The sequence below is a fragment of the Camelina sativa genome, chromosome 5 (assembly GCF_030686135.1).
Source record: "Camelina sativa cultivar CO46 ecotype springtype chromosome 5, ASM3068613v1".
Lineage (NCBI taxonomy): Eukaryota > Viridiplantae > Streptophyta > Magnoliopsida > Brassicales > Brassicaceae > Camelina > Camelina sativa.
In genome coordinates this window covers 14,053,883-14,069,288 of record NC_141884.1, presented here as the reverse complement: position 1 = coordinate 14,069,288, position 15,406 = coordinate 14,053,883, and the positions used below count along the sequence as shown (strand labels likewise).

Genomic DNA, 15,406 nt, shown 5'->3' with positions numbered 1-15,406 from the left:
CACTATTTGCAGTGTTCAAGAAAGTGCTAGGCGGTATCTGGGCGGTGACCCAGCGCCTAGCGCCTAGAACGCCTAATCGGGGCCTAGACGTTTTTTAGGCGGTTTAGGCGTTTACAACATAAAACATTATATATAAAAAATTATGTACAAATATATGTTAGAAAAATAAAAAATTACAAATTATAAAGAAAATTAAGAAAAATACATTTATTTAAAAACAAAATTAAGAAAAATACATTTATTTAAGTTCTATTAACAACATATAAACATTTATAATTACGTATACTGATATAAAACTTAATAATTTAAATATATATAGTTAAAAATCAAAAATAAATATTAAAATTAAATTAATGTAATTTTAAGCGGTTTAGGCGGTTATCTAGGCGTCTGCTGAGCGCCTAGCGCCTAGACGGCGCCTAGGCGGTCGCCTAGACCGCTTTCTTGAACACTGACTATTTGCCTTAGGCTAAAGATGTTCTGGAAAAAGCTTATTTTTTGGATTCGAAAACATTTGATTTCCCTATTTATGGAGCTGATAACATAATGAGCTTATAAAATGATATTTTGAATACTTATTGAGAATAATAGTATAGACTTAAATTATTTTATGGGCTGACAGTTTTTTTCCCCCTGTACTTGTCACTTTCTCAGCTTTCCAACATGAACTTTTCATCTCTTAAAATACCACCATCAAAAATTATTTCCTTCACAAAACTACATCAATTATTTTTTTGGTCCTTAAAACTACATCTCCAATCAATTTGAAATTTACGATCTCTAAACCATGTTTAACCATAAAATAGCGTTTTCTGTATCGTAATTATACTAACCTCAAAACACAAAACAAGACGACGTCGTTTTGCTATTTGTCTTTTTTAAAAAAACCAAAATCGATTTGGGGTTTAAGTTTTGTTCGTCAAATTCCCAAAAAATCATGAGCTCCTTTTTGGCTTCAGACGATCTCATGCTGGTGTGGTGAGGATGCTATTGTATTCACCTCGACGACAAAGGAGAATCTATACCGGAGATTCTCCCGATGCTCAATTGCGAGGAAGGTATAATTGTTCTTAGCATTCTTAGAGGAAATTAACATGGTCAAAGAGAATTTTAGTGATTTGAAAAGTGATGGCGCTCGAGAAGAATTTTTTTGTGAAGATGGAGGAAGAGATAGTTAAGAAGATGAGTGAGAAGATTGATAAGTCATCTTTGAAGACCATAGGTTTTGCAGTTGTATTTGCAGTCTCACGTGTTTGTTCATTATTTAGTGTGTTGGTGTCTGACTGCTTGTTTATGTGACTGTGACTAATATTCTATTTGTTTTTGTAATGCCAAATCCAAAGTAAATACAAAACAAAATTTCTGACAAGATTTCATTTGAATCCATACAAGGTTTACTATATCATTTGGGTCAGAACAAAATACATCCAAATCCTAGAATGAAAATCCAAAATAAAATAAAATAAAATGTCATCACGACATTACCCAAATCCAAATGAAAAAGATAGAAAACCACACTTAAAACATAGCTATGACTCCCATTGACTGCTTTCTTGTGTGAGTATTAGTGTTTCAGGTCCATGACTTTGTTTCAGGTCCATGAGTTTGTGTGAGTTTTTCAGGTTCTGATGTTGTTTGTGTGAGTGTTTCAGGTCCATGAGCTTGTGTGAGTTTTTCAGATTCTTGTGTTGTTTGTGTGAGTGTGTCAAGTCCCACACTTAACACCTGCAGCGACAAAAAAAAAACATAGTGTAAGTGACACAAAAGCAGACACAACACAAAAACCTGTAGACACTAAAAAACAGACACAAAAAACCTGCAACCACAAAAAACAGACACAACACAAAACCTGCAAACACAAAAAAACAGACACAACACAAAACCTGCACACAAAAAAACCTGCAACCACGAAAACAGACCTGCAAACACAAAAAAACTGCAGACAAAAAAAAAACTTCAACAACAAAAACAGACCTGCAAACACAAAAAAATAGACACAACACAAAACTTGCAGTCACAAAAAACAGACACAACACAAAACTGCAGACAGACAAAAAGCCAGATACAAAAAACAGACTTGCAAAATAAAAAAACACAACGCAAAAAAATTAGAAACATGCCTCAGCCAGTTGCATTGTGTCCTGCTTCTTACTCTTCTTACTCTTCTTCTCCTTTGGAAATTTTGCACATCCAGCTGCATTGTGTCCTGCTTCACCACATGACTTACAATGCATTATCCTTCCTTTCCTTCCTAGTTTGAGTATTTCTGGTTCCCCTTTCTTCTTCTTCTTCTTTGGAGACTCCAGCTTACCCTTGATCTGATCATATTTCTTCTTCTGTCCTTTCTTTCTACCAGGTGGAATTGGTTCTGGAGGTGCTTTCACTAAGACATATTTGTTGGTCATCCAAAATCGTTGACCTCTCACAGGATTAGGACCTGTCTCATATTGTTCCAACCATACTAGAGAGCTAAAGCATGGAGCAACAAAATCTTCAACATTTTTACCAATATCTATGATTGCTGCATAGGCATGCTCACATGGAATCCCTGTGACTTGCCATTTGCAGCATGAGCATTCCCATTTCCCAGTACTCAAACACACACCTTGTGAATTCCCATCTATCCAAACTTCAAACTTCTGATGTGTTCCTTTTGTGACTTCACATTTCATAGCTTCTTCCTCCTCTTTTTCCAATATATCTGATACATACTCAGATATCTTCTTCTTCCATTTTAGTATTTTCTTTTTTCTCTTAGTTATACGTGCCATCGCTTGCCTTCTTATTGTTTCCATCATTGGAACCAATGCTTTTGCTCTTGCTTTGACGATTGTGGCATTAAAGGACTCATTTGCATTATTGTCTACATCCTCACAACAACTGCCGATCTTGAAAAAAGGTCTACACCAAGTCTTTGGTTCCTCCTTCATCACATCTTCATACAACGACATGCTATATGCTCTCAACTCATTCAAAGTAACTTCATAGGCAGAATGGTTGTAGCTCCAAGCTAAGTTCCACACAAACTTCTTCAAATAATCTTTATTTGCATGTTTCTTCTTCAAGTTCTCCACAATATGCTTGACACACGGTCTATGCTCAGCTTTTGGTAATGCACTTTTAACTGCACTTATGATTCCCTTCAAAAATCAAACACAAAAGTCACATTATACAACGTGTAAAGACAGATTAAACTATACCACATCATTATACTACAAATAAAAAAGATTTACCTTGCAACGGTCTGATAAGATAACATAATCACTGCCATCTTTAAGATTCAAGTCAACACTAAGCTGATTCAGAAACCAAAGCCAATTGTCTGCAGTTTCAGCTTGAACACAAGCCCAAGCAACTGGATAAATCTGATTATTAGCATCATGACCTATAGCAGTCAATAGACAACCTTTAACAGCATGCTTCAAGAAGGTTCCATCAATCCCAATGATTGGCCTACAATAGTAAAATGCATTCTTCATTGCTCCAAGACATACATAGATTCGGTCGAACACATCTTCTCCAGCTGCATTAGAAATGGTGTCAACAAATGCAGTTGATCCCTTGTTTGAGTCTATAATTTCAGCAACATAACCTCGGATGTGAGAAAATTGCTTGTCATATTCTTCTTTTAGCCACTTCAATGCTAGAAGTCTTCCTCTTTGCACTTGTCCAATAGTGCTGCATATTTTCCATTGCTCCTTAATATGCCGTTGAATTTTAAGAGGCATAAAATTAGGCTTCAATCTCAGCTTGTCCATGAATAACCTTCCAATAACTGGACTCTTAAGCAACTTGCATTTCCCATTAGAAGTACAACTGTGATCGGTGCATATAGTCTTCAAAACCCACATTTGCTTCAACTCTTCGTATGCACAGTACACATACCAACCACAACCCTTCTTAATAGCACACCTAAAACTGATTTTATCCTTCTCCCACCTATCTTGTCTAAGATTTTCTCTATTCTTCAATGCATAATGCAAAACAGTCTCTTTGAACTCAAAACCAGTGAAGAAAGTTCTACCAATAGCCAATTTATCATATGTTCCCAACCTAATCTTCCTATCTCTAGTAATTACCGGATCTTCATCTTCGTCAGAGCTATCAGGAATGGTATTACGACGAATCTGAAACTCATCGAACCAGTCCTCTACAGCTTCCTCTACCTCATACTCAAACCTTTCCATCACGTCATCTTCACCTTCTTCTTTGGATCTCTTTCTTTTCTTCTTATTCTCAACATCTCTAGCATCCTCTTGATCGTCTTTTCCATCATCTTTTGCTGGAGATTCGTTTCTACTCCTCTTTCTTAGCCTCTCCATGTCGATGATGTCTTTGTCGTCTCTTGTCCATCATCGTCTCGGTCGTCGTCCCCATCATCTCCACTTTCTCTATCATTCTTCTCTATCACTCTAATCTTGTGAGGCATTTTTTCGTTAACTTGGAATCAAAGTCTGGATTAAGAACCCTAATTTTGATTTTATCTAGATTATTAAAGAGCTAAACGACGTTGATTAATTTCTTTTAGTTTTAAAAAAGTAAATAACAAACCGATGTTATATTGTTTTTGTGTTTTGAGATTATTATAATCACGATACAAAAACGCTATTTTATGGTTAAATACGGTTTAGGCATCATAAATTACAAATTGATTGGAGATGTAGTTTTAAGGACAAAAAAAAAGTTGTTGTAGTTTTGTCAAGGAAATAGTTTTTCATGGTGATATTTTAAGAGATGAAAAGTTCATGTTGGAAAACTGAGAAAGTGATAAGTACAGGGGGAAAAAAACTGTCAACCCTTATTTTATTCACAAATTAGTTTTGATTATGTTTTGTTATTTTGTCACTTAATGATTCTTTTTTTTTTAATTTTTTTCAATAATCCTCTGTATATAAGTGGAGATGTGTTTTACTTTTTAGTAAAATGATGTTGATGTATCGTGTTCAAGATATTTTTCACAAACTTCTTGACTAATACAACTTTATATTTTTGTAACATATTATGGCGATGACGATATAAATATTATTTTTTGTAACATGTGACGGCTATGATGATATAATTGACCGTTGAACTAAAGTTTTTTTTTCAATTCAATTCAAGTGTTTTTTTAGTGTTGAAAAGAGTCGATTTTCTAAATTAAAAGATATGATTTATAATCCAATTAAAATCACTTTCTATTAAAAAAAAAAAATCAAACCAATCTGATATGAAGTAAGCTGAAATAAATACTTAAATTCCAACCAGATCTTTTAAATGGATTCATTATTTGTATATCCAAAAATAATATGAAAATTTAAACATAACTATAAAAAAAACAAAAACCTATATTTATTTATAATTGAAGATATGATTAAAGTTATAATAGAGGATATTTTATTAAATTATTATATATCATTGTATTCCTTAAAGAAAATAAGCAAAATAGTAATAAAAATAACTAAAATTTGTTGATAATGCATGAACCCACCATCCACAAGCAACATCATCATAAGAAACCATCTTCATGCTTCATATTAAAAGCCACAAACATCTGCATATATTTCTCCATAAACATTTCAAAATCCACCTAAAAATAGCACTACCAATTATTCCGCCAATTCACTTCCATGTAAGCCCTTTATCCGAGTCTGGACTTGATCCCGAGTCTGGCCATGCTATTGTATACTTGTTTATATAGGAAAAGAAATAGAAGGTACAAATATTTAATAAAACAAACTAGTATCCCAGATTTTCATTTTTTTTGCTTTATTTGAGTTTATAATTTGGAAAATTGTAACTTATTATATAGGAAAAAAACTAGCTAATAAAAAAAATAAAAAAAAACATTGCAAAAAAGAGGTTGGTCACAGATTGAACAAATTGTCTGCAAAACATGTCTTAGCACAGCTGTAAGCCTAGGGTTAGAGGTCAGATCATCAACTACTTCTTCTTCCTTCCACCCATGTAATAAGAGAGCGAATAAAACATGGTTTTCTGAAATCCCCGCATTGTTTGCAGTATTAGTGATGGGTTCTTGGAGTACATAGCTATTGACATCTCCAATCTGTATACAATTCAAATATTTAGAAGGTCAGGAAAAACAAACGATTTGAATATCATGATTTTAGATTAGATTTGAAAGGATTTTATAATAAATCAAATGAACTTCCCTACAATCATCAAAATCATATAAAATTCCATAAAAATACAAATCACTTAAAATACTGAATTGAATACACCCCCGTAATAAATATAGTGATGTAATTAAAGTTTTATTGATAATATTTTAATTTGAAGCAGTAATTTTCATATTTTTTATTCGAGACTTAATCAGGTAATTTTAGGTTTAAATCAGATTTTAACCATACACATTCTATTTGACAATAAAATTTAACCAGCTATTTCATTGTAATAAGCCATATTTTAATTTTCTACACTTCATCTTAATAGATATGAGATACAAAAATTATATGAAGAATAATCTATGCATCATATCTAATATATATGTTTTAGATTACAGAGCTATTGACATCTCCAATCTGTATACAATTCAAGAATCTGTAATCTAAAACATATATACTTTAAAATATTAGTTTGAATATACCTCCTAACTACATTTCACATATTAGCATTTTCTGCAAGTATTATTTAGTTATATATATATATATATATGTTTTTGATCTAAATGCTACATGCTATTGTATATTTGTTTATATAGGAAAAGAAATAGATGGTAAAATATTTAATAAAACAAACTAGTATCCCAGATTTCCATTTTTTTGCTTTATTTGAGTTTCTAATTTGGAAAAGGGCAATTGTCATAAATACCACTAAAATAGGTTTTTATTCCAAAAATACCACAATTTAGTTTTTTTTCCAAAACTACCACTAAAATGTATTTTTTTCCAAAAATACCACATAATTGAACTAAAGTTCTAATACTAAAAACTAATTCCTAAATTATAAATACTAAACCCTACCCCTAAAAACTAAACCCTAAAACTAAATTTGTCAACCCAAACATAAAAAAAAAATTCTACATTCTTAAAATTCAATTTTTTGTGTTAGTGGTAATTTTGGAAAAAAAAAATTTTGTCGTATTTTTGGAAAAAAAAACTAAAATGTGGTATTTTTGGAAAAAAAACTTTTTTAGTGGCATTTGAAGGAATTTCTCTTTGGAAAATGTAACTCATTATATAGGAAGAACTAGCGAATAAAAATAAAAAAGTGGCTGTAGTTTAGTGGTAAGAATTCCACGTTGTGGCCGTGGAGACCTGGGCTCGAATCCCAGCAGCCACACTTTCTTTTTTTTTTGTTTTTTTGTTTTTGTTTTTTTTTTTTTTTTTTTGTGCACCAGCCACACTTTCTTTTTAAAACTAATATTTCGTCATTAAAAAAAAAAAGGCCTTATTGTACCCTCTCAAATAGGCCCAAGATTACAGGAAAAAACCTTCGTACTTTTGTAACCACTTTTTTACTTCACACAATCGGTATTGTTATTGTTGGTGGTATTGGTATAAGTATAACCGGTTAACCACAAAGCCTTATTACAGAAAAGGTAAACACAAAAACAAACGTTTCCTTCTTTCGCACGTCATTGTTGTTTATCAATGAGAAGATACATCATCATTTGTACAAAGAACGTATTTTGCAAGAGATCTCATGCAAGTTAACATGGCTTGAAGGGTTCTCTGATTGCACAACCTCTTTGACCATCTCTTCAATCTCTCTTGTCTCTTTCCCAATCTTCTCCACACAAAACCCTAATGCGCTCAAACTCAACACGACCTCACTCTTGTCCACTTTGACCTCTTCTCCGTCGTCTCCTTCTTCCACACGGAATATTCCATCCGCCACGCTTCTGCAATGCTGGAGATATGTCTCTAAAATCTTCTCCGGCTCGCTCTCGGCGGTTGAGAAGCTAGGGTTTGGTGTCTTCCCCAGCTCAATGTCCCATGAGATGTTGTCGCTCTTGGCCAGTGCCTTTTCGAGGGCGTCGAGTGATTTGAGTAGTGTAATTTCCTCGTATGATTTGGCTAAAAGACCTATGCTCCCTGTTAGACTCTTGAGATCTTTGTCTACGTTGCTTAAAATCTCCTTGCACTGTGGTGATTTTGTTTTTCCTTGTTCTCCAAGAAAGCCTATAGCGTAACCGCTGAATTGCAATAGATCAGCCATTTTAGACAATGACTTGAACAGCTTTTCGTAGCAAGAAAAGTTGAAAGGCGAAAACCAGAAACTTGGCTCTGCATGGGCTTCAGCCGTGAACTTCTTGAGCTCATTTAAGTGACTTCTCAACTTCTTTTGACTCTCCATTATCTCTGCTTTACTCGCTTTAGCTCCAAACAAGCATGCACACTCGTACAAAGCGTGGAAGCTTCTAGAGAGCTCAAGTTTAGCTATGTTAGCGGCTCTCGTGGGCTGAAAGATAAGCTCCACCATGATGGCACAAGACAAACCAATAAAAGTCTCGATGATTCTCTCGATCGCGAACTCGCTTGGTGGGCCAAAATTCTTCCTTCCGAGAATCAAAACGGCTCCTATAGCCGCCGATATACCTCCGGCCTGTCCGTACATCTTACTCCTGCTCAAGAAGCTAGAGAAGAGAAACCATGGAAGCAGAGATAGAAACCTAACTGACAAAAACTTCTGAAACACAAAACAACCCATCACTCCATACACCGTTCCTATCACTGTTCCTTGTGCCTTCACATTCGCCACTTTAAACGTCGCCTCTCTCGCCGCTGCAAAGCTGACCGCTACAGGTAAACCAGCCCAATATCCGTTTGGCTTACTAAACATCGAACCTAGCAGAATGGCAAAACCTAACGAAAGCGAGAGCTTTAACGCGGGCATGACCTTCTTGCTGTCCCAATCGTTTATCCAAGACCTCGTTTTGGATTTTTCTAAGACCTTGACTTTGTTCTCCTCCGATTTAGCCATTGTGATGGTTTCAAGGAGCCTGAGGCAGAACAAGAAGAAGTAAAAGGGTAAATCTTGAGGCGTTCCCGGGATTTCCTGAAGTGTTTGGAGGCACTCTTCATCGGATTTTTTGGGATCGGATTCTGGTGTTACCGACGGTTGCGGACTATTGTTTGCTCGTTTGATTGAGAGAATCACACGTTCTTGTATATTCTTGAGACCGTCTTTCACTTCACCCTCAAGTAAGCTCGTAGGAATAGGAGATTTGCTTGCTACTACCATTTCCATTCCTCTAAGAGCAATCTCCATGCTTTGTAGTTTCTCTCCTTTGTTATCATTCACGTTTTGCCACCTCCATATCTTAAATGGAAGCCTCTCCCATGTCATGCTTGGCTACATACACAAAAACATTCCCATATTAGAAATAATGTATACATACATTTATACTATTTTTGTAAGCACAAAAAATTATGTTATTATGAGAAATATAGTTAATTACTTGGTAACGTTTGATTGTTTGATAAAGCTTGGAGGAAGTACGAGCCAGCACTCGAGCCTGTGAGACTGACGCCGTTGCTGACATGGCATCCTCGGTGCAAAAAGCCTTCATGTACAACTTCACTCTCGTCGTTATGTTTTGACCAAGCTCTTTGCTGCTTTGTTTCACCTAAATATTTAAAAATTAACTATTAGTTTTCTATTTTATTTTTCTTAATATTATCAGATCAGAGAGAATCCCATGCCATTGCCAATAGGTTTGATTTAGTAGTACTATGCACGAAGAAGCATATATAATTTTAGGGATTATATAAATTAATCAAAAAAGGGAATCGTATTTGTCTGTGATGCGACACAGCTTGTACGCAATATTGGGAATTAAGACAAAATTTTCAGCGGTGGTTGCTGACATAAGGAAGATTAGTATAGTCTATAATAATGTGGTACGGAATAAAGTTAGCAACACACTTTAACACCCACGTCAACATGTTTTGTGACTGTACTAGCAAGTCCACCAATATTATATGGCATGCTATAATATCTATTAATTTTCTCGTTACTTCATTTGTTCATCAATCTAATTCGAACACGTATACGTCGAGAAAATCATTAAAATTACAACCAAACTTATAATTCCTCTTATAGTGAGTGGTTTAACAAAAAAAAAAAAAAAATCCTCTTTTAATGGAAATAACTCCCTAAAATTATGTAATAATTTTTCTAAATCGTGAAAAATATACGTATAGCTTCTTTTGATTTCACATGCAATAACAAACACGTAGAGAGAGGTACATGTGTGCACATATACGTAACAAGTTGGGATATTTATATGTATATATTGACTATTGTCTATTGAGAAAGTGAGAGAGAGAGAGAGATATAGTACCTCACAAGTAGCCAAGCGAGGAAGTGGGACGAGAAGTGCAAGAACGCAAGCTATAACACCAAGCGCGGTGCTAGCCGCCACTCGAAGAGGGTGCATAACCGGATCAGTCTCAGCTCCTTTAATATAACCAATAACATAAATGAGAACGATCTGGCCTAACGCGATTCTCTTAGCCACCAAGTGGGTCGAACTGTTAGGTAGCACCACCACGAACGCCGCTAGAGCCGCGGCGAGAGCAGTGGTTTCGGCCGTGAGACGAGCGGGTCCTATAAGCTTTAACGTGACTATCGCAGGTCCCACGCTCTGACACGTGGCGTAAAGAGCTAACCAGCAGCCACGTAGCGTGTCTCCGAGTGTAGCGTCGGTGATGATGAGGATAACAGTAACGTAAGAGAAGGCCGGGAATGCCACGTGGCGGTTGATCCATTCGGGGCCGTAGAGTGTAGCTGCACCAACGAATGTACAGGCTAGAGCTGTTCGGAAAGCTGAGGCTAGGCACGTGCGCCACATGGCTCGGCCTCTCTCTGTCATTTGCATTATATATATAGAGAGAGAGATTGAGAGAGGGAGAGAGAGCCAAAGGCAAATCTAAAGAAGATAAAGCTTAAGCTTGGGAGCTAGTTCGTTGTTGTGTTGTGCAAGAATCTAATGATTTTGAAGTGAAATAATAGAGAAATTAGAAGAATATGGAATAATTTGAGAGAAGTGTGTGACGATGAAGGGGCTTTATAAAGATGCGTTGATTTGATGAGTGGGTCAGTGATCTAAGGGAGGACGTGGAAGTACACCAAGTGGGTTCCACGTGCGGAAATTAATGGATTATTATGTAATGAAAATCAAATTTTATCTTTTAATCAAATGAGTTTTTTTTTTTTTTTTTTTTTAATTGATACGGCATAGTGGCTATATAGTAATGATCATATTTGGTGCCTGTTAGTGTGTAATATATGTGTTCTTGGCCTCGACCGATGTATACGGGTGGAACATACTGAAAAGGAGCAATGGTTTTTTAAGTATTTGACACAAAGCAGTCTTAAATCACGTTTTCAAACAAAAAGTTAAGAAATAATATAGTTTTGGTATCTAATAAGTAATTCGAGTTTCGTTATTGGAGCTCATATAAAATTCTGATTTAAGCGTGCATTGATCAACTAGTTTAATTGGACAAGCCCAGTCTTTGGGTTATTATAGCTGATTGGTGAATGTTGTGGTGAATTAATACATGCTCTAAACCTAAATATTAGTGTTTTCAATAACTAATGAATTCAGCTGTGTTATTTTGACAATTTGAATAATAATGTAATAGAATAATAAATACTTTTTTAAAAGAAAATAATTTATGTGAAGTGATATTAGTGCAGTGGCAGGAGTTAAGTTCATTTGTAGAAGGTACAATCACACCAGGGATCGAATCCTGCTTCCTACAAATGTAGGAATTTGGTTAATAAACCAGCCAGTTGTGGTCCAATAGTTGACAAAAAAAAATAATAATAATAATTTATGGAGAAAAATGCAATAAATCATCCAAACTACCATGATTTAGTCCAGGAACAAACTGTTTACAAGATTTGTGTGGAATCCATTTACCTCCATTGCCATGAGAGGGATGATCCACCTGGTTTGTTATGGCCTGTTACCCTTCCAGTGAGAGCTCCGTTTTCATCTTCTTCAATCGCCATGACCATTCGGCAACCATCTCAACCCTTAATCTCCTCCATGGAGCACACTTTTAAAAGCTCCTATGCGTATATCGTAAGAGCAAATTATGACCACCTGTTGGTCAGGGATTTCCTGAAGCTTGCCTTCAAACTTGAATCCTACAAGATATCAAAAGATCTTCCACCCTTTGCAAACTCCTCAAGGTTATGCATCTTTTTGGAACACTCATGGAGTCTTTATCTTTACTTTTTTTGTAACCTTTTGCTTTTAAGTTGTAAGAACATTCCTTTTTTGAAGTTTTAAGTTTAATGAAAGTTTGTTGTGTTAAAAAAAAAAAAATCATCCAAACTACCAAACTACCAAAAAGGCAAAAAGTGAAAGATTAACTTTGAAAGAAACCTCAACGTAAATAGTATTAAATTTTTTTTTAAAGCATTTCAAAACGCAGTCATTTTTATTTTAAACATGTTTGGTAACTAAACTTGAAACCAAAACAATTTAGAACAACAATAAAAGTAAACAAAATTCATAACAGATAAAATCTATGTACAAACGCAAAAGCGAAATTTTTGTACCTAACTTAAGTGGGATCGATTCTATCTGATAAATAAAAAAATTAAAATCTTTATCTAATGCTTCAGATCTTCCAAATTTCTCTAAATTACAAAATCTAGAAATTAGAGAAATCGCTCTTCAATAATTTTAAGTTTTATATCGGTTGAATACATGCTCTATCATTATTATGTTTTTAGTTCTCATGTCATTATCCTTAAACAATAACGATTAGAATTTGTAATTTCGTCTGCAAAATAATGTCAAACGTTTTTGTTGTCAAATTCTTTTAAATGGTTTGTTTGCAATTTTAAAGTTGATTTTGCTTTCTTTTTTTTTTAACTAGAATTATTATTTTAAGTTTTCTCTAATTACGTATTTATGACATAGTTACATGTTCAATAAAACAATATAAAATTACAAGCCAACAAAATGGATCATGTCATGTTTATTATTTTATTTTGCAATATTTATCTTTTGTATATCTTTTAACCACTTTTTCTTGACCGCCTCACAGTTTGTTTGTAACATGCTAATTTCACAAACGACAATTCTATATAAATTAAATTATATTCTAAATACAAACAAAAATAGACCGCTAGAAGCATCTTGAATATAATGTGAATTTTTGTTTATCTCAAGTAATAATTAAACATATTGTTCTCTACCTATTCTCATACCTACAACATAAATTTTATTTTGGACCAGTGAGCTACTGAGCTTTTATAATTTACTTAAATAAAAAGAAGATAGGAAATCAGTTTAATATGTTTCTTCATAGACATCCAGCTGATTATGATTTTATTTATATTATTTATTTTTCCGTAAAAATAATCGAGGACAATTTTGGAATTATACAATTTTGGGTATTTATATAGTTCGATCGGAGTATTGGTTTCTAACTTAAAACCCTCATGATTTCATACATCATTCCACTCTCTTTCATGGTTCCGTCGACTTAAAAGAATAAAATTCTCCAAAAAAAACATACAATCTATACAGTTTGGTTATTTATACAAGTTGATCGGAGTATTAGTTTCTAACCTACAACCCTCATGATTTTCAAGATCATCTAACTCTCTCCCATCGTTTCGTCGATTTAAAAGACAAATTTTGAAAACTCCCAATAATACCAAAAAATAAAAGATTTCTACATACGCTACCTATCTTGTGCTTAAGTTTCTTGCAGTCGTTGAATCTCGAGAGGTATGAATCTTGATCCAATTTGTCCTCGTTGCTATATTGAGAAGGAAATCATTAACCATGTTTTATTCATCTGCCCTTTTGAAGTTATCCTTTGGAGACTATCAAATACCCTATTTTTCAGAACTTTCAACCAAGACATCGAAGTCAACATCACCAAAATACTGAATGTCTATCACACCCAAAATGTTCCAATGGCGCAAAAACTTCTCCCATTTTGGTTCATGTGGAGAATATGGAAAGTACAAAATAATATTGTTTTCAATAAAGTTCGTGAAAATTTCTCGATAAACTAGTTTTGAAAACACATCCAGAAGTTACATAATAGATTTAAGTCTCTCAAGATACAATTTATATGCACGCAAGATCTACAATGACACATCTATCTTCTTGGTTACCACTGGCAACACCCTTTATGAATTATAATTTTGTTGGCTGGTTTAATCTCCAAACTCAACAAGCTAGAGAAGGATGTATAATCCATGATTATCAAGGGATATCTAAGGCTTGGGGTTCTTCAAATTTGAAACATACTTTCTCTTCTTTGACTGCAGAAACTAAGATTCTCTTAACAACGATGCAACACGTCTGGATTTATAGTTATTCTCTGGTCGAGTTTGAAGGTGATAGTAAAGTTCTAATCAATGCGATAAAGGGGTCTCATCAAAACTGTGATATAGAAACCTGATATTATACATACATTGGTGAAAAGAAAAGTTCACATATGTTCATCTTATTTTTGCAAATCCCTTGTGTAATACTTTAGCTCATAATTTGGCTAAAGTACATCGAAATTAGTCTTGAAGATTTATATTCCAATTATGTAAATCCAATTTGATTCAACTCTTGTGTAATGATTTGTCTAATTAATATAATTCTTTTAGGCGAAAGACTGAAAAATGATGGTCACCTACACAAATTATACGCGAGCACATGGCCACACATTCAATAATATAAATATCTTGTTAACTATAAAAACTATTGTTATCACATATGTGATAACAAACATGAGTTTGTGTACAACACCATAATGATCCAACTTCGGTGCTTTGGTTGCCAGAATCCAGCATTGACCAAAAATTATTTAGAAAATAATAATTTATTATAATTATTATAAACAACCAAAAATAAAAAATAATTATATAATTTTATTAAAAATATTATATAATAAAATTTACTACAAAATAGTATAACAAATATAAATTTTTCTTTTGTAATTTTAATAATTGGATTTTAATTATTTTTAGATACATGCTTTTTATGTAAATAAATAGAATTTTGATTATTTTCTTCCTTTGGTTTCCTTATAAAAAAAAAAGTTGGAAATGTCTTGTATATATTTCAAATGACATAATCTCATAAATTTTCTCAAAAAAAATATATATATATATATATATATATATATATATTTATGAAATGACCCCACCCATTTGAATTTTAACAGTAATTTATTAAATAATCTATATATATAAAGTTACCTTTCCGCACTCCTCATGCTGCCACATCAGCAACTCATTCTTTTTATTTGGGCCTAATCCTAAACACTAATCCACTATGTAGCTTCTAATCCATTCATTCATAACACTTTAAAAGCCCATATTAAACCCAAATGTTTTAAATAAATAAATATTTTAAAATAGTAAAAATAATACTATTGATTTATTTTAGTAATAATATTATTATTCAAATTTTAACCAAAAATGATCA

At 33.6% G+C, this 15,406-nt stretch overlaps 2 protein-coding genes and 1 non-coding gene across 3 annotated transcripts; 1 reads left to right on the top strand and 2 right to left on the bottom strand.

Annotated features, from left to right (window-relative positions):
- Positions 1–2,108: 2,108 nt before the first annotated feature.
- Positions 2,109–4,322, bottom strand: LOC104789242 (uncharacterized). Its single transcript, XM_087512339.1, has 2 exons — positions 3,234–4,322; positions 2,109–3,140 (listed from the first exon to the last, which is right to left on the bottom strand). The coding sequence occupies exons 1-2, from the start codon at positions 4,320–4,322 to the stop codon at positions 2,109–2,111; spliced, it is 2,121 nt and encodes a 706-aa protein (XP_087368465.1).
- A 2,884-nt stretch (positions 4,323–7,206) lies between these two features.
- Positions 7,207–7,278, top strand: TRNAH-GUG (transfer RNA histidin (anticodon GUG)). The gene has a single exon. It is a non-coding gene; the product is annotated as a tRNA-His (tRNA).
- An 83-nt stretch (positions 7,279–7,361) lies between these two features.
- LOC147943733 (uncharacterized) lies at positions 7,362–11,038 on the bottom strand. Its single transcript, XM_087450072.1, has 3 exons — positions 10,286–11,038; positions 9,401–9,568; positions 7,362–9,294 (listed from the first exon to the last, which is right to left on the bottom strand). Exons 1-3 carry the CDS (start codon positions 10,820–10,822, stop codon positions 7,606–7,608), a joined length of 2,394 nt encoding a protein of 797 aa, XP_087306198.1. The 5' UTR covers positions 10,823–11,038; the 3' UTR covers positions 7,362–7,605.
- Between the last annotated feature and the right edge of the window lie 4,368 nt (positions 11,039–15,406).

Bases quoted from the DNA above. Each gene is read 5' to 3' on its own strand.
- LOC147943733 (XM_087450072.1), bottom strand. From the start codon at position 10,822: ATGCAAATGACAGAGAGAGGCCGAGCCATGTGGCGCACGTGCCTAGCC. The intron at 9,569-10,285 runs GTACTATATCTC...TTAAATATTTAG, and splicing joins CTCGCTTGGCTACTTGTGAG to GTGAAACAAAGCAGCAAAGA. The intron at 9,295-9,400 runs GTAATTAACTAT...TTGTGTATGTAG, and splicing joins AAACAATCAAACGTTACCAA to CCAAGCATGACATGGGAGAG.
- LOC104789242 (XM_087512339.1), bottom strand. From the start codon at position 4,322: ATGGAGAGGCTAAGAAAGAGGAGTAGAAACGAATCTCCAGCAAAAGAT. The intron at 3,141-3,233 runs GTAAATCTTTTT...TGATTTTTGAAG, and splicing joins TCTTATCAGACCGTTGCAAG to GGAATCATAAGTGCAGTTAA.